Source organism: Gallus gallus, chromosome 9 (genome assembly GCF_016699485.2).
Source record: "Gallus gallus isolate bGalGal1 chromosome 9, bGalGal1.mat.broiler.GRCg7b, whole genome shotgun sequence".
NCBI classification, from domain to species: domain Eukaryota; kingdom Metazoa; phylum Chordata; class Aves; order Galliformes; family Phasianidae; genus Gallus; species Gallus gallus.
In genome coordinates, this window is record NC_052540.1 from 15,215,375 (window position 1) to 15,242,139 (window position 26,765).

At 48.7% G+C, this 26,765-nt stretch overlaps 1 protein-coding gene across 6 annotated transcripts in view; it reads left to right on the plus strand.

Annotated features, from left to right (window-relative positions):
• Positions 1–26,765, plus strand: part of DIS3L2 (DIS3 like 3'-5' exoribonuclease 2) — a 163,924-nt gene that overhangs the window by 117,243 nt on the left and 19,916 nt on the right. For all 6 annotated transcript variants that reach the window (XM_046898826.1, XM_015291462.4, XM_025153427.3 and 3 more), the window contains one exon: positions 18,574–18,653. In XM_046898826.1, the coding sequence (XP_046754782.1) occupies positions 18,574–18,653 (80 nt within the window). The remainder of the gene's footprint in view (positions 1–18,573; positions 18,654–26,765) is intronic.

The following is a 26,765-nucleotide window of genomic DNA, read 5'->3' on the forward strand; positions in this document are numbered from 1 at the left end:
CTTTCAAGCTGGATCGCTTCCCCAAACCACAGCTTTTAGAAACACTAGCCAGGGAATCAGATAGAAACTTGCTGTTAAAAAAGAACCATCAAGTTTATAGAAAAGCTCCTTAGCTCAAGCCTGCCTAGAGGAGACCTGCTGATAAATGGTTCTCTTTTTGGCTTCGGCAGTTTATAAATGAATCACGAGGACAGATGCCTACAAAGAGACAGGTTCAAAGGGATTTCAGTGCGTATTTAAAATGAGAATGCCCCGGGATGCTGATCTGTCTCTATGACAACTGTGTGAGCTGTGAGAGGTGGTTGTGCCGGTGACTCTGCCTTTGCCAATGCACTTAGACCTGCGTGCTCAAAGTGTTGGCTTTGACCAAAGTTCATTGTGAGAAGAACCCAAAGGGTATTTGCATTTGTTGGTGGCTTTGAGTTGTTTGATAGAAAAGCTTTTCTCCTTGTTTTCTGCACAACAGGTGTTCAGCTTTGCAAGTGAATGTGAAAAAAAGAAAGAAAGAAGGAAAAGATGGCAAAGATGAGACTGTTATGCAAATGTAAGGACTGAATTGGTAGTGAAGTGGTCTCACTTCTGCTTGTTCTCAGGCTGTGCGCTGGGTCGGTGTCACCTCATTTGAGCAAGCATTGCTTTTCCCCATGGGTTTCTTATTGTTTTGAATGACATAAAGGCAGTAAAAGTTGTGGTGGTGTACCTCTGCACCATGCTGGAGACCTTGCTTCTGTTCTATCCAGTGGCTGCTGGGGATAAGGAAATAAGTGATCTTTGAGAATAGCTGTGTTTAAGAAACTATGTACTCACTTCTTGTGAGTAGAATCTGTTCGGAGTACTACAACAAGAAGTCTCAAAAGTCAGAGATTAATTACCATCACCACTGAAATATTCCAATACGAACAGAAGTAATTATGAGACATTGTTTTGTCATATTTTCTGCTTTGCATCTGTAAGGTAAGCATTCAGATCATCTCTTCTTTTTGCTGTGTGGAGGTAGTAAATGTTTTTATCAGGACAGCCAATTAAGCAGCCATTGTGCACTGAATACGGTATATCCGTATATGAACAGGAGGTGCTTTGTCTTGCTACTGTGCTTGGTTCTGATGGGAGCATTGGACAGTGGGTACCAAATTCCTATCATGTTCAGTTCCCTTGGGATAGGCTGAGGTGTGTACACAGCCACGTGGTCTGGCTTGGGAGAAAAACCAAAAGGCCCATCTATAAAATCTCAGGAATTGCCATGGTGCCTCCCTAAAGATGCTGCTACAGCAATGGTGCGTGAGGCAGGATGGGCTGTACGTACAGTGCTGTGAGAGAAATGGAAACGCAGACTGACAAGGGGCTTTCACTATTCACTTCCTATCACAATTCTGCCATTGTCTAGTGCTTTTCTTTGATGTCTGGTTAAAGAGACGTTGCTGATACCCAGAATGGGGACAGCAGGTGCTGTGCGATCATTATGGACAGTTGCTTATACTGCATGATACATTAGGCAGCTGAGGGGATGTTGGATGTATTTGGAGATTAATTTCCTTTGGGGATTTTAATAGTCTTTTGCATAGCCTCAGTTAATACATCAAAATGAGCATCTAAGGCCATAGCTGTCTTCTGGGGGATGCTGCTCTTCCCTGCAGGAGTAATCAAAATGCATTTGCAAAGGTGAGTTAGTGAAGTAGGAGGGATTTTCAGAGTGCCTTTCCTATGATACCGCAGGGAAAGTGGTCCTTCGCAGGCCAGTAGGAAATGTCATCGTTGTCAGGAGCAGCCAGCAGCTCAGGTCAGGCAGCTTGCACACACACCGAGCAGACGTTGTGAGGTCATGTTATGGAGTTGGGTCTGTGTGGGCTGAGCAGCTTTCTGTGTGCGTGGAGATGTTTGCATGGCCGGTAGGCATTAAAGTATTTTGGTGAAGTTGGGATTTTGAGTAGAAAGCCTTCAGAATCTAATTGTGGTGGGTCTTTTAACCCCAGGATTTTAATGAAGTGCACCCAGGGGTGTGAGTAGGATTGATGTCCTTGCACATGTCCTGCCGCTCCCTGATCGTTCTGCTAGAGCTGAGCAGCTGTGTCACAGCAGGAGCAGGTGGTGAAGTGGCCAAGTTGGCTCCACCAGGAGCAGGGAGTGGGACACTGGAGTGTAGGACTGGGCTGTAAAGCGTTGTGCTGGGAGCAACCACAGCCAGATGTCTGGGCAAACACATCCGGGAAGGAGCTCCCCACACAGCAGTGCTCAGGCATTGACTTACCACCTGTAGTGCAAGAGTGGGTTACAACCTTTTCTGTTCTTGTTGGAGTATTCCAACTACTAACTGATGTGTTCAGGGTCTCTGGTCACGTGCTGGTGGTTTTCTAATAATCAAATACACACATCTTAACCTCTTAGCTGTATTAAATCTACCATCTACCATTTTGCTCCTCCAAAGTGAAGGAAAAAAAAAAGTCATTGATTTTGAGATGCTGTCACAGCAATGGCTTCATTCATCTGCCAGCATCAGAGCAGGTACCTACGTGTGTCAACCAGAGTGCTGCTATCCCATGGAATTACGTCGTGCTTGATCAAGGCAGAGTTGCAGTGGGCAGTGCTTCGTGACTTCCAAATGACTTGGTTTTATCCCATCATGTGAATCCAGCCACTGATCAGCCATTGTGAAAGGGGGTAAGTGGGCAGCTATCGTGTACTGACTTGCTGATAAGGCTGAAGGCATTTGCAGGTGGTCCAAATTCACACATGGAGACACCTCTTGGTTTCCTGGACTATCCAGTCACAGATGGGTCAGCGGCCTGGGGTGAGTCACTCTTGGGGACTTCAGACAGCGCTGAATGTCTGTAGGTGAGGGAGAGGGCATCTGTTGTAGGTGCTGCCTTGGTGTGAAGGGATGTGTCTCAAACATGAAGCTGTTAGCTATGGGGTGAGCAGAGAATTCAGTGCTTGATGTAGCTCTCGTTGGTATTGTTGAGGTTAGTGAAGAGAAGTAGCTTCTGCTGGTTGTACTTCAAGAAGTTCAAAACAGACAAACTGGTTCTAAATGTTTGTGTAGTGCTGCATGTGGGTTGAGTGTTAGAACAAAACTCTGATTTTGCTTTTCTTGTTGAGGAAGCAATCCTTGCTCTCGGTGTGTCTTGCTTTCCAGTTGGTTGTTGGTGTTTTTCATACCCAGCGATGAACAGACGTCATCAGAAAGTCTTCTGTTGCTTCAGATTGCATTTATCACATATTTGAACAGAGACTTGACAAGGGGCTTTTTCAGGTATTAATTATTGCTGACTGCATGGCTAATCCATCATTCTGTTTGGATGGAGTCAGTATGTGTTGAGTGATATAAGTTCAAATGTGATCAGTCTGCCGTAGGTGAAGATGTAGCAGCTCTTTGTCAGAGCCAGTTCTGTTTCACCTAGCAGTAAATGGAAGAAAGGCTAATTGTATAATGACAAAGGACAACATTTGGAAGGAGTTGAAAGATTCAGACATTGCAGTTCTGTGATTCCTCATTTCAGTTCCCAAGTGACGGTAGGGGGGAAAAGAATTCTTTCTTTCCATGACCACAGCTCACTTTATCAAGTGTCTCTGGGCACGATGATTTCTCCTGAGCCCTGGGACACTTTATCTTTTCTCATGTAACATACAGATGCTGAAGTACAAAGAAGCTCAGAGAGCACCTGTGCTTTCCAGAGCCCTCTGAAGTGAGACTACAAGAGTTATAGGCAAAATCCAAGCAGCTGAGCTGAAAATGGAGCCCGTTTTGCCTGATTTGAAGAGGCCAGTGCTGCTTAAGTCCATTTTTGGGTTTGTCTTTAAGCTTTCCAAGTCCAAGCCCATGTCTCCTGAAACAATATGCCCTGCTAAAGTTTGCAGTGATTCATTGGGAGTGCATTTTGTTGAGCAACCCTTTGCTTTTGTTTTGAAAGCCAAGGGACTGGGAATCTGTCTTTAGTAATCTAGGTCATTTATCTTGCACTTCTCTGCATCTTCCCGTGGTAATAAGGAAGTTCTCCTAGCGTATGAGTGTAATTCAGAGTGTAGATTTCCCCTGAATACCTAATTGTGTAAAATGGGATGGTGAAACATAACTTCCTAGTTCAGATTGTTGGTTCACTTCGCACTCTGTTTTTGAGATTTGTCAATGCTTCATATTTCATAAAGACCTCCTCCCTGCACGCACTCCTTTGTGTGGTGCTTTGCTGGGTTGTAAAAGAGGCAGCGTGATGCTTTGCTGCTGCCCGCTCCCATCTCCAGACACAACTATTGATTCCTCCCCAGATATACATATTCATAAGTTGTGCTGTGAACACCTGAAAACTTGATGGTGGTATTAAACCATGCCCTCTGAAGGTGATGCATTCTCTGGTTTGGATCTGGGCTGGTAGCAGATTTATTGCCAATTTTGTGCCGATTTATTACCAACAGAGTCAGTTGTAGTCTATTGCCTGTCCGTGATGGGCTTCTGTTAAATTGATGGTCACTTGAAAATGAAGCAAGAGGCAGTGAGAAAGTAGTCTCAGGAGTTTGCTTGGCTAGAGTGGTTTGAGAGACTTCAGACATCTGGAAGAAACCAGCCATGCAAAATCACTGTGAAAGGTTTTTGTGGGTGTCTCCTTTAACTAGAATTGAAAAACTTGTTCCTGTCTCAGAAGTACGGATTTACCAGGCAGCCACCTTTGTTTGTTTGTTTTAAAAGCCAGCCTAGCCTGAGTGAAACAAATTGTGATTTGTGCCTTCCTTGACAATCGAAATAAACTATTTGCATCATGGGATTTGATCCCTCTGATCTGGCTTTCCTTGGGGACTGCAGAGCTGTAGCTTATTGGGTGTCTTGTGGCAATGCTGGGGTCAGCCCTCCGACAGAGCCGTTTTCACTGCCATGCATCAACAGGAGGTTTTGCATTAGCTTTACGGCTGCAGTTTCACCTCAATTTCAAGGTCTCTGTTTTAATCTCAAGACTCTCCCTTCTTTTCTGAGAGAGCTCCACTGATCCAGCTAGCGCTTTGCTTTTAATTAGCGTGTTAGGGTAGGAGCTCACCCACAATACTAGGAAATAAAATGCTTAAATGGCTAAAATGGGATTTAAAAAGATGCAATTTATTAAATGGTTTCTCTCAGTGATGTGTTTAGCAGGTATAGAAGAGAGAATGAACTAAACCAGGTTTTGGCATTTAGGAAAGTGAGTCATTTTTTCTGTTGCATCATGTATAAACTTTTCCCTTCTCATGTATGGTATGGTTGAAATTACTTTGAGGTTTTGAATTTTCACTTCAACTCTCTGTTTTTTATTATTTTCAAACATTACTGAAAGTGATGGTTGATAGTCTTTAAACTGTGCTCACATTGCCTTGCTCTTTAGGGTTTTTGTTATTGTTTTTTTTTTTTTTTTAAGTCAATGGGCAACGTATAGGTAGTTAAATGAGATGGAGAGTTAACGGTGAGAGCTAGAGGTAGGCATGATGATGGATTCATAGTCCATGGTGGCAAGTGGTTCTGCTGTCAAACTGCCTTTACTCAGAGGACCAACCTTGGATTCTTCATGCATTATGGTCATCTCTTCAAATTCTCAAGCATTTGTACAGGTTCCTTAAAATCAGTTTGAGGGTCATAAACATGATGGTATTGCAGCTTGTTGAGGCAGCAGACAGATGAGTCTTCTGTTCAAAGACTGCAGAACAGCGTGGAACCCTGTGGGATGAACATCCCATTGACATAGGGCTATCGCAGGGAAGAGTGGTTTCTGCCACTACAATGTCTTCCATGCTTTGTGAAAACTTGGTAAAGTCTTCAGTATCTTGAAGCCTTCAACATCTCGAAGGCATTGAATACTGAGAGAGGCCAAATGAAAATCTGGTATCTGAATGGAGTCTCCCCAGATTGGACGCAGCACAGAAACAGCTGATGTCCATGTGGTATACTCCCATGATGTACAGGCTGCTTGGGGTGAAGAAATTCAGCAGGTGGAGTTGTGTTAAACCTTCCCTGCTCTGCCTGTTTTGTAGGAAGAAATGGCTGCTCCATCAAGGAAGCTGCTGGATGACCTTCCTTCTCTTGAGCCGAAGGGTCCCAGCTGCAGCTGGGCACTGCAGCAAAGAGGGGACTTGCCCCAGCCCCCGAGTGTCTGGGCACAGTAACACCATCTGGGCTCAGTAACACCATCTGGGCTTCAGCCCTTCAGGAAAATTGTTGAAGAAAAGGCAGCTCTTACAACCAAATTATTTGGTTTAGTGGTTTTGGATTTTTTTGCACAGTTTTGGCTTGGTATGCTCTTGGGCCTGGTTTATCCTTGCTCTTGCTGTTTGTAGCTTGCTTTGGACTGAGCACTGAGAAGCAGTGTTTTTTAGAGTAATATTTGCAATACTGGTAACATAGTGATGGGTACAAAATACAACTCCAAGGGGGAAGACTTGCTAAAAAGAGCCATGAAACGGGTGCAACCACAGGTTGCACCCAACCATCATTAATACTTCACTTGTAGATTTATGTTAGAGGAGGGCATTTTTTGCTTGCCCAAAAGAAAAACTCTTGCCTTCCTTCATGGAAGTGCTACCCCAAATGTTTTGAGAGCTAACATATGAATTACAGGTTTGTAGGGATTGGAAGGGACCTCTGGGTATCATCAAGTCCAACCCCCCACTGAAGCTGGTTCCCTACAGTGGTGTGCCCGGTCTACTTTGTCTCACTGGGAAGAGGTTTGATCCTCAGTGCTGACAGATCTTGTCAAAGCCCATGTGATCCTCCTCTGTTAGTTCTCTTAGAGAGGTCCTTATGAGAGGACAGACGTTTCACAGCTTGCTGAATGTCAGCTGTGACTGTGCGCCAATGCCTGGAATGTGTTGTGCCTGGATGCTGATGCCTGCAGCTATGGCATCCTGGAAATGTAAATCTGGAAAGAGCTTTAGGAGAAGATTCTTTCCTTTCCTTGGCAATAGGAGGAGCTCAGCTGGCAACGGTCCTGAGCCATGTTTGTCATTGCTTTATAGCTGCTGTGGCCTGTAGGCAGAGCGTTTCCTCCAGGAGATGTCTCCATGACTTTCAGCCACACAGCCGTCTACAAGGGACATGGAAGAAATTTGCCCCTGGGCCCTTCCCTCACGTGTCCCTGATTAGTCATTGCCTGGAATCTGAAACACCAAAGGCCTGCAGACACTTCATAAGCCAAGGTCCACTGGGGAAGGGTTCAGCAGTTTGCAGGGCTCACCTGACTTTAGCCCGCTCGTCAAGAAGGGTGACTCACACGAGGTTATCTTGAATCTGATCCAACATTTATGCTCATTGCAGTCAACAAGGCAGCCTGCTGGCTGTTGTAATAGTGTTTTACTGCACCTTGCTGCAGTGTTGCACTGTGCAGGGGAATACTGGGGTGCGAGGTGCCCTTATATGCAGGCCAAGCAAGTCACCTTGAGCTGCCCGTAGATCATTAGAATCACAGAAGTTGGAAAAGACCTCTAAGATCACCAAATCCAACCCCAACCCATCCCCACTGACCACGTTTCTTGGTGCCACATCTCCATGGTTCTTGAATGGTGATTGGGATGGTCACTCCCCCACCTCCCTGGGCAGCCTGTGCCACTGCACCGCCACTCTTTCTGAGAAGACATTTTTCCTCACATCCAATCTGAAATTGCCCTGGAGCGAGACCATCATCTCTTGTCCTCTTGTGGTGGCCAAGCCGCTGTGGTCACAGTCAGGCAGGGGTCTTCTGCCCCTCAGCTCTAAGTAGGGATTTCAGCCCTAGGTTGGATTGATGGAAAGAAGTGAGAGGTTTGGTTTAGGGAAGAAAAAAATTAGCCCATTCGAAAAGCAATTTGTTTCTGCTTTCTGTGAGCGAGGCTTCCAAATGAACTTTTAGTCAATTCTGCAGTACAATCAACAGGACTGGAAAAAAATACCAAGTGAAGTAACACAGTGGCTGTGGTAAACATGAACCGAGGCCTTGGAAGTAGCTAATGGCATACCACAAAAGAGTCTCCTTTCACCCACCGCCGGCCGTGCCAGCAGCGAGCGCTGCCAGCGCTGGCTTCTCTCAGAGGAAAGCATCATTTGGCTCCCTTTTGGATTTCATTACTCTTCCTGCGCTCCCTCCTGCTCGCAGCAAAAGCCTTTCCAGTTGTAAAGAAGTGAATTAACTCCCTTGGTGTCAGTGATGGATGAGGCGCTTTCTCCCTCTTCAAAGAGGCGAGCCGTGCCGGTGAATGCGGGCCAGCCGAGTTGAAAAGTCCAAGCGGAACAGGGGAGCCCACGAGGTGACCCAGCTGTCACACGGGCACCCTGGGGACGGCTCCCACTGGTGCCATGCGGGATGGGAACAAAGCCGCTCTCAGCGCGTTCCCCTCCCGCCGGGCTCCTGGGTTTTGTCCCCTTTCAATGGCCTTGGGCACATGGCTCAGCACACAGCAGCCGTCGGCACAGGGCTCGGAGCCTCAAAGGCTTTCGGGGTTAGCGCTGGTACTCGGAGAGCTCATTCCGGGCGTCCATGGCTAATCATATTAAAGGTGACCTCGTGGGCAGTGCTTTCCATTGTTGCCATATGTTTTGTCCAGTGCTTGAGTGATGTTGTGCATTGGAACGTATTCATGCGTCACCTAATTTAATCACCAGGCTTAATCCCTTCTCCTGTTCTACACTCTTAGAATTTACTGGCTCTTTGTGCATTGTCTGGGTCTCCTTCACAAGCCAATACAGGCTCCTGCAGATATTTTTATTTACTTCCAGAATCTATTTAAAAAAAGCACCCCAGCAGCAAACCCAGTAAGCTCTGAAGAGAGTGGGTGGCGTGGTGGGTGCTCTGGAGGAGGCCGATCCTTATCCCTGCCCTCTTCTTCCTCCATCTTTTCCATAGAGACGTTAAGGATTGGGCTCGTGGCTTTAAAAAAAAGAACAAAACAAAACAATACGAATGGAAAAACGACTGAGAAAGTTGTGCGTCTCCTTTTAATATTGTTGGAATAAATAACTAATTTCGAGAACTTTACCGTCCCTGTAAAATACGGTGTTGGTTTCTGCCTTTAAAACTTACTGCTTGGGTATGGACAACTCCGATTCCAGGGCTGAACTGGACAAGATTAACCCGGCAAAGCCACGAGTCCATCACGCCGGGAAACTGGAAAGTCTGATTTATGCAAAACTGCTGCACAAGGGAGAGAATAGAGCTCTGTGAGAGCCGACATGGTTCACAGAAGCCAGACGTTTCTAGGGAGCGGCGCTTGCAGGATGATTTCTAAAGCTTTTCCCTGCCCCAGCTGACGCTGCAGTGTGGAGGTATAGGTTAAAAGTTGGGACGGGACATGCAGTTGTCTTGTGACTCGCTTTAGGGGCGGACGGGCTCAGCCCTGGCAGGGGAAGGCAGCGATGAGATTTTAGGATGATACATGATCAGGTTGCTGCTGTGCTGGACTCCCAGAGGCAGGAAGCCTTTTCGTTTTCTTACACTTGCCGAGGCGGATTGTTGAATAAATAGCTCATGGTGCGGCTCAGCTCTCAGATTCTCCTTCCCTGCCTGCAGCGCGCTGGTACCCACAACTCCAAACAGCGGAACACATCCCGGATGTCTTTGAAACCTTAAACATGGCTCGCACCGACCTGACTGAACTGCAGCTTTGAGCTTTCCTCTGTGTTAGCATGCAGGGTTTCTTGCAGCTGAGCTCGCACGCGCGGATTTGCTGATCTTCTGCGACCGCGTGTTATGGGTTAGGCTTGATAGGAGGAAGGAGGAATGACGTAAAAGGTTGCAGATTTGTGACCGGTTTTAAAAATAGGTTTAAAATATTATGTATCTTCATTTTGGAGAAACGCAATACTGCTTGGAAACCGCAACTACTGAACATAAACCATGTCAGGCCCCTTACATATGTTAAATAACAGTGCGGAATGGAGGGTTATAAACAGGCTGCTGCGCACTAGCGCTGGAAGAAGATCACCGATTTGCCCCCAGCCATCAACAGCAGCGTCGCAGGCTCTGACGTCGGCTTGGCTGTACAGCACCACTTTACATTTTATACCGCACCTTTTCAGAGCAAACCTTGCCAGAGCCCTTTCCGAAGCGTGTGTGTGCAGACCTCGCTTCTCCACTGGACCGGAGCCGGAGCCGCTGCGAGGGAAGCGGGAGGGCAGGGTGCCCACCCAGCCGCCAGCGGGCTCTTGGCACCTGGCTGGGACAAGTCACCTGGCCCCCGTCCATCCCCGCTTCCGCCTTTTCGCAGGCTGTGACAGAGGAGCTGTGAGGTCCCTAGGAAAGAGAGAACGGGAGCAGGTCACTGCCAGAGGAATTCCAGCGAGCCACAGCCAGCCCGTTCCTGGGGGAGCCTGGCAGCAGCCGGCTCTCATCAGCCATGGAAGGGGCAGGGATGTCCCCGAAAAGCTTGGAATCTCCTGCTGAGAGAGCTCAAAGCAGCAAGATTGGGGCTGGGCTTTGGGGCTGCCTGCTATTTCACAGCAGCACCTTGAAGGATGGGGAAGAAGAGCGTAGCTTTTCAGCTGAAATAGAATCATTAAGGTTGGAAAAGACCTCTAAGATTACCAAGTCCAAACGCCAACCCATCCCCACTGACCACATCCCCCACTGCCACGTCTCCACGGTTCTCGAACGCCTCCGGGGACAGTGACTCCCCCTCCTCCCTGGGCAGCTGTGCCACTGTATCACCACTCTTGAGAAGTTTTTTCTAATATCCAGCTTATCCACATGGTGTGGTTGAGGAATTCTGCATCTTCCCAATCCCAGCTCCAGTTTAACGGCTTGCAAAAATAACTAAGCCTAGAAATACTGTTGTGATCTCCCTCGTTACCTGGCAGAGCCCTTATCATCTCGGCACAGCAGCTGTTCATATTTTAATGAGTTTATCTCTTGTATGGAGGGTATTACAAGCTTTCGTCTGTCTTCCCGTGCCTCTCTACGGAAATCCCTCCAGGCATGAGATAGTACCTGGACACCGAATTAATCTGTGCTCCTGGGTTCTCACAGCTCCATTAGGGGCTTAACAGGGGAAGCAGCGAGCATTAACAAACTTAAGAAAATAGGATTTGCTGTGTTCAGTCTGCCCTCAGCTCCTTGTATCCTCCCAGCAGCAATGAAAAGACTGGACACGTTACAGGAGGACCCAAAACACCAGGTCTGATTTGCAAACTGTGCGTCAGCATTCCCCAGAGGGAAAAGAAGTTGATCTGTAGAGTCAGGCACAATAAGAGATGTGGAATCACTTCTCCTGTCACAGATGTGCCCAGAGACGTCTGCACCCACAGCTCTTACCTTGTTTCCATATGGCCTGAGCCACGCGAAGGCAATGCTGTGTCCCATCCTCCTGCCTGCTTCACTCAGGTTGCAGCAGCCCTTGGAAACCAGCACAGATGAGGCACTTTGTGGTGGGCAGCCTGTCCTGTTGCTCTTGGTTGAATGCATGTATTTCCCTTCTTTGATCCGGAACTTTTAGTGTAGCTGGCTTTCTTGTTTTCCATGAAACAAGTCGTGTGCCATGTTTCACTCACGGTGTTATGTTCCTGAGCAGAGCTGGGTATCAGTCAGTGTCCGGACCTGCTGCTGCTTCGAGAGCTGATCTCTTCTGCAATGCTGTTCTCTCCTGGCTTTGGGCTCTCCCAGGCTAGCAGTGCTAAGCCTAAAGATAAGCTGCAGGCTGCTTGAGCTTAGGGCCAGTAAATTGAGACCTGTTTTCAGAGATGACTGTCAGGTGGATGAAACAGAGCAGCTGGGGATAATGATGGGCTGCCTGCAGTATCCACTGGTAACAGCATACCAAGCTGTGGGGTTAGGGAGGTTTTCCACTTGGTTGTGTCACTTTTCATCTAAAGCAAGTAGAGAAGACACTGACTGCTTTCCTTTAGTTCTTCAGGATCTCACATTCGTATCGTCTCTTGGGACAGGAATGCCTTAGTGATGCCCTTCTGGTCAGGTTGTGCTTTTCTTCATCAGACCAAAATGAAACATACATGGCTTTGAGAATGATTGATATCACCTCCCTAGCAGACTGTAGGCTTCTTTCGAATTCCTGATGACAGTCAAGCCTCTTTCTCTTGGTCATCCTTCTCTCTCAAATTCCTGCTTTTCCAAGTGAATTTCCACAGCTCACGTAGGGAAGAGTTGGCCAGTTGGGCTGGGTGGTACCTACCTCTTCCCTTCTGTCTGAGTAGAACCAGGAAGTCAGCATCAGTCTTCAAAATACAAGAGCCTTCTGTAGCCCCAGACCCCTCTCTAGTGAGGCTGGCAAAGCTCAGCTTGTGATGAGACATTCTTCACACAACAAAGTCAGGTTGTCTTTCGTTGTTTGTAGAGCACCAGGAGGGCTGGGAGAAGCACCGGGAGATCAGCAGGAGCCAGGAGTGCATTAAGGGGAGGCTGGGAGTAACGTGAAGCAGCCAGACAGTGAAATTTGGCACAAATCTTGTTGGTGTCACTATTTTTTTATGCGGCATTTCTGAGGGATGTTTTGCTTTTATTTTAAACCTGATGTATGTGTAGCAAATACTTTAAGTTCATTGACGGTTCCCTAGTGGTCTAGAGCATACAGTGCTGTGTCAGAATTCGTTAGCTTCTGAAGAAGATATTTTTAATCTACCAACGTAAACTCTTTGCAATTGTATAATCTTTATTTTAGCCCTGTGGTTTCCTAATCACGCATCTAAAGGATGAATCATCCAGTTTATAAATTATAAAGAAAGGGAGCAGAAGCGTTCGACTCTACTTTCTAAATAAATCTGGTTCGGTTTTCTGTGTTCTGAACTTCTAATGCAGGCAAACGTGACTGCTTAAAAATGAACTCATTGGAAGTATACATTTTTGCCAAGTGGCAAAGGTGGTCTCCTGCCTTGTCTTCCCAGAAAGGATCCTCAGCTGTCAGTTGCAGCTGTGATATAGAAGTCAAGGGTACAATGCCAGATTGCCATTCTGGTGACCACATCAGCATCTATTTGCAAAGGATCCAGTAGATGCCATGCTTCCGGCCCAGGCTCAGAGCCTCTCATCAAGGAGGTCAATGGGAGAAAAGCAGGAAAACTGCTATCTTCTGTTTTTCTATTTGCTAAGGATTTGCTGGCTTTTTGTGTTTTTTATATTGTTCTTGGATGAATTGCAGGCAGTAGCAGAGGAATAACGTGAGTGGAACAGTGGGATTATAAAATAGATGTGGGCAGTAGGATTCAGGCCTGAAGTAATGCCCCAACAAGTTTCAGTTCTTTTTCATAGACTAGAATAGACTAGGTTGGGTTTTGGGTTGACATTTGCTTTTAGCTCCATGTGTGAGTCTTGCAGCTTACTAACAGGGCCAGCATTCTGGCTAATGTCATGAGAGGGAAAAGGCATGACAGAGATGTGCTGCTTGGGTGGTGCAGAATGAGTAAAGCCCAGTGTGATGAGTAAAGCCCAAGGTGATAAGACTCCCTTTGCTGTGTTATCCGTTTACACCCAGTTGTTCTTCTGCCCTCTTCTGTCTGGTGGAAGGGAAGCAACATAGAATGACAGAATGTCCCAAGTTGGAAGTGACCCATAAGCATCATCAAGTCCAGCTCCTGGCTCCACATAGAACCACCCAAAAACCAGACCATAAAATTAGCCTGGGCTGAATTTCTATCAAACGTGCTGCTGTCACCATGAGATGGGACCAGTCTGGGACTTCCAACCAGTAGCAACAGCAGCCCCATGACCAGGTGCTGAGGTTGGCCAAACATTTGCAGTCTGCAAAGCCAAACAGAAGGACCACCCCAACCCAGTGCAGCAGGTAATTAGTTTTGCTGGCAACAAGCTTCCACATCTTTCCTCTTTTTCCACTGAAGGACTTTTCCTCTCTCTGTTGTTAATCCATCCTGTCCTTACTGCATTCTCTTCTAAAGAAGGGGGCAACCAGGAAGAAGTGCAGCCTCTACCCAGGGTCTTTCTCCAGCAATTCTGAACTGCAGCACAAATAGAAAGGCTCTCTGGAAGAAGTGCTTTGGACTCAAGAACAGCTTCTTTAAGTGAAAACACAGCTGTGAGGTTTGCAGGCTGTGCTTCTGTAAGGGCTCATCCAGTCAGCACAGCCAGCAGCGCTGCAGCCCTTCCAGCACGCAGGAATTGGGAAATCCATTGTGAACAAGATTGAGTTTGATGGCCTGTGTGCAGGCAGATGGATGTATTTTTAAGGGACGAGGTGCCAGAAAACTCTGTGATTACGTTACTGGAGCACGGCTCGTTTTTTGTGGTTTTAAAAGTGAGTGTCAGGACTTCAGGGCTTTTGTGTGTGTGTGTGTGTGTGTGTGTGTGGGTCAAAACCAAAGTTTGGGAGGGGCATAAAAACCTGCTTGATGACTAAGTTTATTCTTAAAAAGCTTTCTAGAGCTTGCTAGAGAAGGAAACCTTCATTCTACATGGGAGCTGTTACCAGTCTTTTTGGACATCCATGGAGGTGGGATTAGCAGAGTCCCCCTGTCCCTTAGGAGGCTGTTTTCAGAGTAACCTTTAGATCCAGTTCCCTTGGTTTTGTCATGGAAGTTCATGTTCTGCTTCTCCTTGCTGTGAGTGATCTCTTTCTGCTTGAATACCACTACATGGGTGGAATTACCTTGAACAGCTAAACCGAGACTGGAAGAAGCGTGCCCTCACATTGACCCAAAACTGGGACATGTGAAACCTTTGACCTGGTTGCTCAGCTGAACTGATAATACCTCTCTGAACCAGTGCATGCATAGAGAAAACTTTCTGTCTGATGACGAAGGTTTGGTGCTCAGAGCCAAAGGGGGATTCAAGCCAAACCATTTACTCTAGGGGCATGTAGAGTTTGCCCAGTCAAGTTGATATCAGTACTGGCAGTGTTTTAGCAGCCAGAAGGCTTCTCACCTCCTTGCACTCTCTCCTTGTTGTAGCTACGAGGCTTTGTCACATGGCTGGGCCTCTAATTGCTGCAGGCCTAAAACTTGCTTTGGCTGCACCAAAGCCCGGGTAGGCCTGGAGGTCCACAACAGCATCCCTCAGGAAGGTGGCATTGCCTTCACCTCAAGCTTCTATCGTGCACCATTCAATGTAACCAAGGGTCAGCCATGTACTGTAAGTACATTCTCTTCTTCCATCCACCAGTGGCCAGATCATGAACCCACCTCTGCTGGGTACCGTGTGTGCAATGCCCTCCTCTACTGGGGAGAGCCTATCAAAGCCCAGCCCTGGGAATTGCCCAGGGAAGCGGTGGAGTCGCCGTCCTTGGAGGTGTGTAAGGAAAGAGTAATGGCAGTACTTAGGGATGTGGTTTAGTGGGCAATACTGGTGGTAGGTGGACTCTTGGACTGGATGATCTTAGAGGTTTTTTCCAACCTTAATGATTCTATGATTCTTCTGTTTGGGTGTACTGCAGTTGTGTCTGGCAGCGAGCAAGCCTATCCATCACTGTATGCACACAGATCCCAATTACTCCTTTTGACAGCTCTTATCCACGCACCTCCCTGTGCTTCTGACATCTCAATTATTGATGGGGCTCTCCTGGTAGGCAGTGCTCTGTTTGCAGCGTGGCTGTGTTCCAGCTCCCTTTCCCATTGAGTTCACGCACGCACCGCACCGAGGGTTTCTTTATGTGCAAAGCTATTGAAGTGGAAAGGGATCTTTATTAGCATGTGAGCTTTGGGGCTGTGCTACTGAAGAGGGCAGTGCAAGCCAAATCGCACGGCTCAGCGCTGGGAAATCTCCCCCTCCTCTCCCTGTGAAGCCCAGCAGTGTCTTGTAAGATGAAATGATCTCATATGTTTAATGCTGAAGATCACTTGAGCTGATGAGCCTTCCTTGTGACAGGGTCACCCTGCACTTTCATTTCTGTAGGAAACCAGCCCCCCCGCTGCCCCTGCAGACATGCAGCCCTGTGTTTTGAAGAGCGGTGGCCTTTGCTTTGTCTGGATATTTGTTTGCTGGCTTTGTGGCAACTCTTTGCATTCTGATGAGGAGCACAAAAAAGGAGCTTCAAAGCAGCGTGCGGTGCTGGAGCAATGTTGTCAAGTTGGTTCAGAGTTAGAGCTGTGCCAGAGGGAGTATTGCAGAAGCCTGTTTGTTTTGTAGGTCTGCGTGTACCTGGGAGGCTTGGGATGTCTCGTGACATTGCTGTAGCAGAAATCAGATAGGAGGGATGATAAAGTGGTTGTTCAGCTGCTGACATCTCTCCTATCCCCAGCAACCTTTAATTCAGAAGGAAGCAGATGTTTTGTGCTTAGTGAATGAAGGCAGAAGGAAAGGGCGGCTGCTGGAGAAGATGGGACCAGGGAGCAGCAGCAGCATAGCAGTGCAGTCCCCATAACACGGGCCTTCCTGGCACTGTGAGTGAGCAGAGATGGGTGAGCCTGCCCAGCATGATGTGTTTTGTTTGTCTGGAATACCAGAGCCAGAGAAAGAAGGGTTAAAAATAACAGAAAGTTGCAAACGTGGTATCTCAGGGAGCTGTCATCTCTGCTTTCTGGGTAGGCAGGATGTGTGGGACCCCGTCCCCCAGACAGTTGCAAAGTCACCCTGCCCTACCTGAATAGCTGTCCCCTGCAGCCTGTCCAAACACAGCCTGTTTCCCTCCCAGCCCTTTTCCTTCCTTCCCGTGCCCTGGACTCACCCCTCACACACAGCAGTGCTGCAGAGCCCAGGTGAGCTGTAACCAGAGGTGCAAGCCCAAAGGCCACTGAGCTGAGAGCAGGCAATGGGAGGCTCAAGCCATCCTCACTGTGCTCCAGTCTGAGCTATTGTTACAAGCAGCCAAAGCCACACATACCCAATTTTGCACTTTCTTTTGTTTTCCTTCCCTGCAGTGTGGTCCCTCCCCTCGAAGCACAGGGCGTGTGGGGCTGAGATAACCGCTGTCCCTCTTGGCTCAGCAGTGCTTTCTGATATCCCAGCAGGAAAGCTTAGGATAACCTGACCTGGGAAAATGGCTTTGGGGAGTTCCCAGCTCCTCCTGCTCTCAGAGGTGGGTCTGAGCGTTGTTCTGGGCTGCAGCAGGTCAGAGCTCCCAGGGCAGGTGCAGCTGGGAGCAGCCGTGTGCAGGTTGCCATCTAGACAGCGGTGTGCATTGCAATACCTCTGTCTTGAGCACGGACACATGTGCTGCATGCTGCTGTAGGAGTGTTTCAGAAGGGCTTACAGGGTTGGGGTGTGGAAGTCACGGGAGATTGGTTGGGTTTGGCCTCAGCATTGCTCCTGGTTCTGGACTCAGTGTCCAAGATGGTGAAGTTTTCCATGATTTCATGGTATTCAGTTTTATTTGGGTCAATGAGAGCACAGTGTAAGACTTCGCTCCTCCGTAGGGAAGGGAATATTGGTGCTCCGTGCGGTGATTCAGCACATGGAGTTTCTTAACAGCCTATGGGAGAAAGATGCTTTAACTCACTATTTACTCCTGAATAGGCCATCAATTCGAGTTAGCAATTTCCTTAGAGCCCAGAGGAGAGAGTGTGATCAAATGGAGTGGCTCAGCACCGCTCTCCTCCTCTCCCTTCTCAACAAGGTCAGGCTCAGCATCTCAACCTTCGCTGTGGCATTCCAGGCCCATTTCAAGTCCTGAATGATCACAGAATCATTAAGGTTGGAAAAGGCCACTAAGATCACCAAGTGCAACCCCAACCCATCCCCACTGTACCACTGTGTCCCTCAGTGCCACATCTCCATGGCTCTTGAACACCTCCAGGGACTGTGCGCCCCCGAGCTCCCTGCGCAGCCTGTGCCACTGCATCGCTGCTCTTTCTGAGAAGAATTTTTTCCCTAATATCCGACCTGAACCTGGCACAACTTCAACCTCCTGTCCTACAGCTCTCAGCAACCCCCTCTGAAGGATGTGGCCCCTCCCACCCGGTCCTGGTGAGGGGCTGCAGGGCACAGAGCTGCCCGTCGGTCACCCACAGCCCCCCCCCCCAGCCTTCCTCTGGGGAAAGGGGCTCAGCTCGGCCGTGTTTCGGGGCTGTTTGGCATACCAAATCACCGGAGGCGTTTTCATCAGAAATAAAGTCTCCTTTCAGAACCGCTCTGTGCAAGAGGATTAGCTTTCCCCCTTAAATAAATGGAGCAGAGCAGTGTCTGCAAGCTGCCAGCCCTCGCCGAGTGCCTCCTTGGAGCCGCGAGGAAAGCAGCTTCCAGGTCCCATCGCAGCCTCCTGCCGGACGCCGATCCAAACTGCAAACCCTCCTAACAGCTCTTTAATAACTCGGCGCAGAAGGAAAAATCTGTCACCTTCCCTCCTGCGGTTTCTGCTCCGCTCTGACGCGCTGGGGGAGTGGGATGGAGCCGGGAAGGCTTTCAGAGAAAGGCTCGTGGGAACTGCAGCGAGCGCTCCTCTCTTTGGTGTCTGAGGGGAACCGCAATGGCTTCGGTGAAGGGCGGTGTGTGTGGGTGGGTTTGGAGGGGTGAGCCGCTCTGACCCATGCATTGCAGAACAACCACAAACACTTTATAGTAACAAAGGGTGGAAAAAGCGAGCGCCTTTCTGCAACGCATGTGACTTTTCCCTGAGGTTTGGAACCCCGCGCTATGTTCCAGGCCACGGTGTTTGCGTGTCAGGCTCGGTGAGCTGCTTGCAGTTGCTGTGATGACTGAGAACGCAGCCTAAAACCTTGCTTTCTTTTTTGTCTCTCCCTTCTCACCCCCCGCCCCCTATCTGCAGCTGAAGCTCTCGTTTACCTTGGACCAGGAGAGTGGGATGCCTCAAGGCTGCTATATCTATCAGTACCGGGACAGCAACAAGTAAGTCCCACGGGCATTGCACACAGCAGACAGGGAAAGGTGCACCCGGAGGAAACTGCCCCGTGTCTGTGTCTGGCACAGGGAGCACAGCTGCTTGTACCACTTGAAAGTAGATTGAAACAGGCTTCAGGCTTGACCTGAACCTGGAAACAACTGCAAAACCAGCTCCTTTAACAAGCACAAGGCCCTGCGGCCCCTTTGTTCCATAGCCCCCTGAAAGGCCAACCTTTGGGTACTGTGGCACTCAGCCGGGCTCTGTCCTGGGCTGTTTGCAGCTGACATCCCACTCTTCTGTGTGGGAGGGCGGGCTGGGGGTAAAAGCATCCCTTCTGCCCACCTACACTGAGCTGCAGCACCCCGTTCTCTCTGCTTGGGCTTCGCTAAACGGCCTTTCGTTTGTAGGTACCGTAGCCCAAGTGCAGCCATGCCCTCTGTTTATATGAAGTCCCTTGTGATACCCAAGTTCTGGAGCACAGTCCTCCATTTCTAGGTGCCCGGCCTGTTTTTGCTAGCTGCCTGGTGAATTGGCACTCAAGGTGTTTTTACTTCGAATCGCATTCTCGTTATCAAACTGATGGCAGCAGCACAGTTGAGCGCTGGGTTGCTTTGCATGAATACCAGTGTGTCATAAATCCATAGCCTGTTACCTCCACCCTTAGAGCTCTGCTGCTTGCCAGTTATTGAAGGTTGGCCTAAAATAGCAAGGTATGTGAAATTGTCAATGAGCACAACACCCTGTAATTAGATCTGCTTTGAAACGCTGAGGGGAGCAGCCCTGACAAGGAAGAAAAAAAAATCTGCAAACAGCACTACCCCTTTCTAAGCTGGAAAGGCAGTGGCACATGATGGGCAGTGAGGACAACCCCCAGACTTGTTGGGTTTTGTTACAGATGTGTGTAGATCCCGTGTTTCTAAGTGTGGGGGTGCATCTCCAGAATCAGCAGCCATGTTTCCTGCACTGACCCTCCTCTCCCCTCGCCCTCTGTTGCCATTCTTGGAAGAAACTCCTGGGATGGGAGTGGAGCTGTTTGGTGCAAGTGCTGAGGCCAATAGCAGTGCGGTTGCAAACATTGCTTTTAGCCGTGAGCCGTCCAACAGGAGACAAAGTCACTGCAGCATGTTGGCAGCTGTTGCTGTTAGAGATGTATGGCTGTGACCTGCATTTCTGGCAACCGTGAGAGCTGAGACACCCAGAGCAATGCCAGCCAGGATCGTGCATTTATGAAACACGGTGCAGGCAGGAGGAGTGGAATTGCAAGCAAACCCAGACCTGTGCGCATCTGACAAATGCAAATGACATCTCCCCACGAGGCCCTCTGCTTTATATTTTACAGCTGGCTTCAGCAGGGGCTGGGGGGGAGGATAGCTGTTCCCAGAGAGAGCCCAGCAGGGTTTAGACATGTGCTCACCCCCTGTACCCCATGCCTTGAGCCCACTTGTCTGATAGAGTGGAGCGTGGAGGTCTGTGCTACAGCTATGTATTGTTGCAACCCAATCCCTGTGTCCACACTATGCTTTGGAGCTGTGTGCAGCCCAGAGAAGAAATGCCGGTGAGATGCTGTGCATCCCTGCCTGGCGAGGCTCCATGCCACCAGGGTAGTGTCCCTTCCCTCTGGGTGGCAAATGCTGTTCCAGGCTGCAGCCAGACGGGGCCACCGGAGCACAGCATATGCTGGCCTCCACTCGCAGAACAAAGGGCTGAGTGCTGCTGCAAGTGTAATTACCAGAGCAATTAAAATTTCTATTGCTTAGGCTAGCAGTACAAGTACCACGCAGGCTCCTACAAGGGCAATCAATTGGAGTTTGTTCTCTTTAAAATGATAAAACCCTACCGAGGAATTGATGCCTGCTTCTGGCAGCTTTTTGCTCCCTGTCTGCCTGTAATGCTCCGGCAGTGCTGGTTGGCACAGTGCTTACTGGGAATGGGTACTTGGGGGAGACTGGGATCAGTGGTGCATCCTCCCCAGCACCACTCAGAACACGGAGCTCTGCACCTCCTTCTGCAGAGCTCTGTGGAGGCTCCAGGTTTGGGGGAGCTTTTGGTCTTTGGGAGCCATGGGACTGAGGGCAGAAATAGTGCTGAGCATCCAGCTGGTCTGCCCTTGGTCCTCTGCTGTGGTGTATTGCTATCTGATGGCACTTAATAGTCCCAGCAGAGCTCAAGGTGCTGTGCTTGGAGGAGACAGGCTGTCACTGCAGCCACGGGGGGGACCAGGCACATCACTTCTCCTCTTGTTCCTGCTCAGACCCAGACACTTCCCTCCCTTTGGCTGCCAGCCCTTTGAGCCTTCCTGGCCCCAGAGGAAATTGCTTGACCTCACACAGATGAAAGCCGTCTGCTTTCTCATTTTTAAGCCATGGTTCTTAAATTCTCCTTAACGGAGATCAGTCAGTACAGCGTGCAGAGGACAGGCTGCTGTACCTGGCTGCTCTAGGAAGGCAGTCCCCAGCCGTGACATGGGGACAACCTGATGATGTGTGCACAGTGACATTCTGAACAGGAGCATATTGTCAGCCTCGTGTTGCCCCAGCACAGTCACATTCAGGAAAAGAGAGCCTTGCCAGCCTTCCTGCAGTGCGACTGCAGCATGTCTGGTGCTTGGGCTGCTCCCTCCTTCCCAAGCTGCGTTTCCCTGTGCAGGATCCAGTGGCAGAACCCAGCCAGGCAGTGCAGGCCAGCAAGGCCGTTCATATCCAGCATGGCTCATGAATCCTGTCTTTTGACATGCAGACCCACTGGTCAATTCAGGAATACAATGCCAGTTGTACTGAAGAAGTGCCCGACACCCAAGCACTGCTCCTACCTTTGCAAACTGCCAGGCAGTGGGAGGGATGAAGCTGAAAAGGTTGTGGGTAATTGTGCAAGCCTTCTTTCAGCCCAAGTACAGGAGGAACTGAAGCCATCTTGGGATCTCCTCTGGAATTCTTCTGGCTGCGTCCAAGAAATGGAAGAGCCTGTCTGTTCTCTGCATTCAGTGTCACCATCCAGACACTCCCTGGCTCTACTCACCTGCCCACAGCAAGCCTGACCCTTCACATGCAGTGATGTTCCCCCAAGGACTTTTATTACTGCCCCCATTCTCAGATGAGGGTTTGTTCAGGGTCCCCACTGTCCCACACAGCACAGATTCTAGTATGTAGATTCTAATGTAAATTCTAGGCAAGATTCTTGCTGTTTCATAGGCCATATTTGCAGGTGCTGTAGTGTACCTTGTCCCCAGCTGGCTCTCCTCTAGCACAGCTCCCCTGCTCCCTTAGCCTCCAGATACTGCTCTCTTTCTCAGGTCATCGGGGTGCTGCCATGGCTCATACACCAGCTTGCAGTGCGCCAATGAGTTCCATTCTAATTCCTCGCTGCAGCTGGGTTTTGTGTCAGGATTATGAATTTGCAGCCTGGGCTTTCACGTTCTTTTTGGAGCAGTTTCTAAGCCCAGAGGAGCAGCATCTCTCATGGAAGCACTTAGAGACCTCTCCCAAAAGCAGTGTTGGAGTCGGGATCATTTCTGCTCTCCAGGGACACAGAGCATTACAGGTACTGCTGCTGTGCACTGTAGCCGCTTGCGGGCAGCACCACACAGCTCTTCAGGATGAAGAGTGAAAAATAGCTCCAGTTGAAAGGAAAAGTGGTGCCCCCTTTTATATGGAGATCAATGATGCCTGGTACATTGGATTATCGCTTAAAACACCAGGACTTCAAATGCCAGGGTGCATGCACTCCTTCTGCTGACAGGTTAGTGATATATAACGTTGTTTGGGTGAGCAACCGAACTCCTTTGTGCAAGCTTTTCATAAGGTGAATATAATATCTGCAGTGATGTACCCAACATTGCATCAGGAGAGCCAGCCTATAATTATGCTTGAATTGTCGGAATGGGTTATTTGTCATTTGCACATTAGCTCACTCCATTTATTGCTACCACTCAGGGCTGCAGCAAACTTGGTGTAAACAGAGCTTGGGTGGAGGTTTTGGTCGTTTAATTTCATTTTTTTTTAATGCAGCAAAGCAGAATTTCTTTGGGTTTCAAAGACAACTCTCAGGTGTACAGCTCAGCTTGGACTTCAACATGGACCTGGTGGCTTTGGAGTGAGCTGGAAGGTTCTCCACTGTATGTTTTGGGGTCTTTTGTCTGTTTTGAGGAACTGAGGCTTCTTTGCACAAAGAACTACCTTATTGTGTGGTTGTTTCATGGCGTACATCTCTGCAAAGCAGCATGGCTTGTCTTGGGGTGAAAGAATCAGAGAATCCTTAAGATTGGAAAAGACTTCTAAGATCACCAAGTCCAACCCACGCCCACCATGCCCATTGACCACATCCCTCAGTGCCATATCTCTGTGGTTCTTGAAGACCTACAGGGATGGTGACTCCACCACCTCCCTGGGCAGCCTGTGCTACTGCACCACTGCTTTGGAGAAGTTCTTTTTCCTAATATCCGACCTGAACCTCTCCTGGTGCAGCTCAAGGCCTTTTACCTTGAGATACCTGATGATACCTAATTTTCTAGTTAGTGATCAGCAAATACATACCCTGCCTGCTCTGAGCTGCGTGGCTCAGGGCAGTTGCTGAAGGTGCCATCTTCTCTTGTTTGTCTTGTGTCACGGGCACGTATTTCATGGGGGAGATTCATATACATGCAGTCCCTTGGCATCTCAGCTTAGATGAGTGCCATCCAATAGCGGTTATTCACCTGAAGCTTATAAAATGCCTTGTTTAGATTTCAGATCAAAATTAAAATCAATGCCATTTGCAGAACTGGATCTGCCAGCTAACGTCAAATTCTCCAGAGTGGGCTTTTCACTTCAGGGTGCCCTGTTGGACAAGTTGGCTTAGCTGGCACAGGGCATGTCTTACTGTTCTGTAGCCCCAGGCTCAACTCTACACATCACATAACGTTTTGCAAGCATTTCTGAAGTCTTGTTGGATTGCAGGCAGCTGAGCTGCCCCGTCACTCTTTGCTGGTGAGCTGTAGTAGGGCTTAGGTGTTGTTGGAGGGCATTCGAAGCTGTTGGGCTAATAAAGCTTGTATTTTCTTTGCTGAGAAGGAAGAATAACACTTTGGTTGTAAGCGGGTGCTGGGTTTGAGGCTACATCAGCCTCCCTTGGGCTCAGAGCACTACCAAGACCTGGTGGAAGGTGCCTCTGTGTGAATGAGTACAAGACTGGAAGCACAGGGCAAGCCAGGCCACGAGAGCAGTATCAGTATCACAGAGTTGACAAGGCAGGGTGGAGCTTGGAGTTTTTCTTTTGATATCATATCTTGTCTTTTGTTTGACTTTTTGGTGCTAAACTTTATCCCAGTCTGCGGGTGATGTATGTCCTTCACCTGCCAAACAGTAAGCATTGGAGTTGGCCAAGCATTGCAGGTGAACTGTTCTGTCACCGGATGTGGAGATAAACCAGTCCTCCTGGTTTGACGTGGATTCAGTGTAGGTGAAATTGTCCAGGAAACTAAGTCTGCACATTGACCTTTAAAACTCCAAAAGATAACCCTTTCTGCCTTAAGGTAGGCACTCAATGTTCAGAACATCACAAGGGCTATTGGGACGTATGCTGCAAAATAGCCTTTGCCACGTGAGACCTTGAGCAGCATGGAGCTGTTCTTTCTTGTAGAAGGGACCCCATGGCCACTTCCAGGTGAGAAGAAGGGTTCTTACAAAGAGCTTTGCCCGGGGTACTGCTTATCTGCTTTTCTAAATGTAGACCTGCCTCCTCCTCCTTCTACCACCCAGCTACATTAATAACAGGTTACCAGTGCTGTAGAAATAGTAACTGTCAGCTCCTTGGAGTGCCACTGTCATGTGGGGGCTGCCAATGGAAAAGGTGACCAAGGAAGCCTGCCATTCCCCATTGCGAGCCAATAGGATTTGATGATCCGACTCCTTGCAGATGAAAGTTTGAGGCTTTCCTTGATGTCATACACGAATCCCCATGTGCATGAGTAGATCTCTTTAAAACCCCATGGAGTGTCACATCAGTCACCCTCCAGAGAGGTGTGTGAGCCCTGCTCTCCAAGATTTGAATCAGGAGTTTGTTGTTTGGCCTATTTGAGTGTTTTCACTTGGTGATGAGCTGTTAAACCTCCTTGTCAGTGCTGGACACCCGGGTGTTCAGTGACAGTCAAATAGGTGGGAAAACCAGCTGCAATTGTAACTGAGTCAGAGATGCTGTCTCCATGTGTCATCCCTGGAGATCTGTTTACGTATCCAGTCTCTTAACAGTATGTTTGGAAGCCCTCAGTAGCATTTCAGCATCATTTCTCTGGCCTGTATATGTCTGTGTAATGCCCAAGGCACTGAGCTGTATCTGAGTTAGAATTGTTAACCTGTGGGTCTGGATATTTTCAGTAGCTCTGAATCACACAAGTGTCTGATTAGCCCTTGGGTGCATGGGGTGCAGGTTTGACGTGGGGAAGAGCAAACAGTCCTCCTTCCACGTGTTCAAGGGCAAGTTTGATGGAGCTCTGGGCAGCCTGATTGAGTGGATGGCAACCCTGCCCCTGTCAGGGGCACCCTGTTTTGGACTGGGTTATCCTTAAGGTCTCTTCCGAGCCCAGCCATGCTATGATTCTAGATGAAGCCTCTCACTTTTACCTAGAAACCAAGTTGCTGGATTGACTTTGTGTCCAGGAAGACCCTGTGCTGAGAATCATCAGACCTCCAACCATCCCTCTCCTAGTGGGATTTCTAGGCATAGTTTTTCATATCAAATATGGAAAAGGAGCCTTTGTTTTGGCTTATTCTTCTAATCCTTGAATGTACAGTCACGTTGCAGTGACTTCTCTGGTGGGTCTAGGTTGTGTTGTTCACTTATCTCTATGACATTACAAGCTGGGGGCACTGGGACCAGCAAGCAAGGGTGTGTGCTTTCCATCACTTAGTTAGGATGTGCTTTAGGTACAACCGAGCAGCGAAAAGCTGCGTGCAGCATCAGGCAGTGGAGGAAGACCAAAGTCAACAAAGGGGATGCTGGGGACCCAGAGGTGCCAAAAGAGGCTCTGCTCAGAGACACGCCTTCATGCTGCTGTTTGAGCTTTGGGTTTGCCATGAGCAAGACCTGTGCAGTGTGTTCGGCACTCAGTACCGCTGCTCCTCCGGGGATCGGCAGTGTAAGCTGGAATAACCGTGTGGATCGTCAGCCAGGTGGGGTTGTTTGCTCTCGAAGAGCTCATGGCTGAAGTGGTCTATCTAGGAATAAAGCACACATTTGAAAGGCAAGAGAGATTAGATCCTCCCTCTCTCAAGGACAAGAGTGCACTTGGGGAGCTGTTCTTGGAAATCAGAGGGTGAGAGAGGAAGCACTTCTCCTTACTGACTCCTGGGCAGCAAGGGCGAGTGGTTTTCCTTTCTCCATAACTGCCATGCCTTGCTCTGGGTCCTGCTGCTTTTTCAACTGTATATATTTTTTTTCAAGGTTCAGTGCAGCCAAATCAATCTGTTGATGGACTCTGTTCCCTCTGTTCCCTGCTCCTGCATTGAAAAAAGGAGCTTCATATCACCGCTGTGTTTTGTGTGCTCACTTCCTCAGGTTATCACGGTCACCCTAAATGAGGTTCTCGTTACAGTTTAGTACTTTCACCTCTTTCAATTTGTCATGTGTTGGTCAATCTGGAGCCTAATGGCTCTGTTACCTGGCTTTGCCTCTATCGTTGGAGGCATTCCCAGCAGTGTAAGAGGATTCGGTCACAACTTCCTTTCAAGTTAATGGGAAGACCTTGCTTGGAAGGAACCTTCTTGAGGATTGGAGCGTAACTTTGCATTAATGTTTCCATTCATTTTAATGGGAAATGGTTCTAAATTCTTCCAATCAGCTCCAAACATCTTACGTTTTGTGTCCTTCACCTGCCTCACCTAAAATGGAGCTGATGAGCAGAAGCGCTCTTAAATGAGCAGCAGTACTATTATTGACCAGGGTGTCTTTGTTTTTCCACCTTTGCCCTCCCTGACAATGCTCTGTTGTGTGATGTCCCCTGTGGGTGCAGGGCAATGCAGCAGGCTGCTCCTCCACACCCAGCTCGGCCAGCCCGGGGTCAGCCCCAACTCCCAGCAATTAGTGAGACAGATGGGATCTGCATTAATCTGTCTGTGCAGGGTGTGCCAACGCCAGCCAGAAATTCT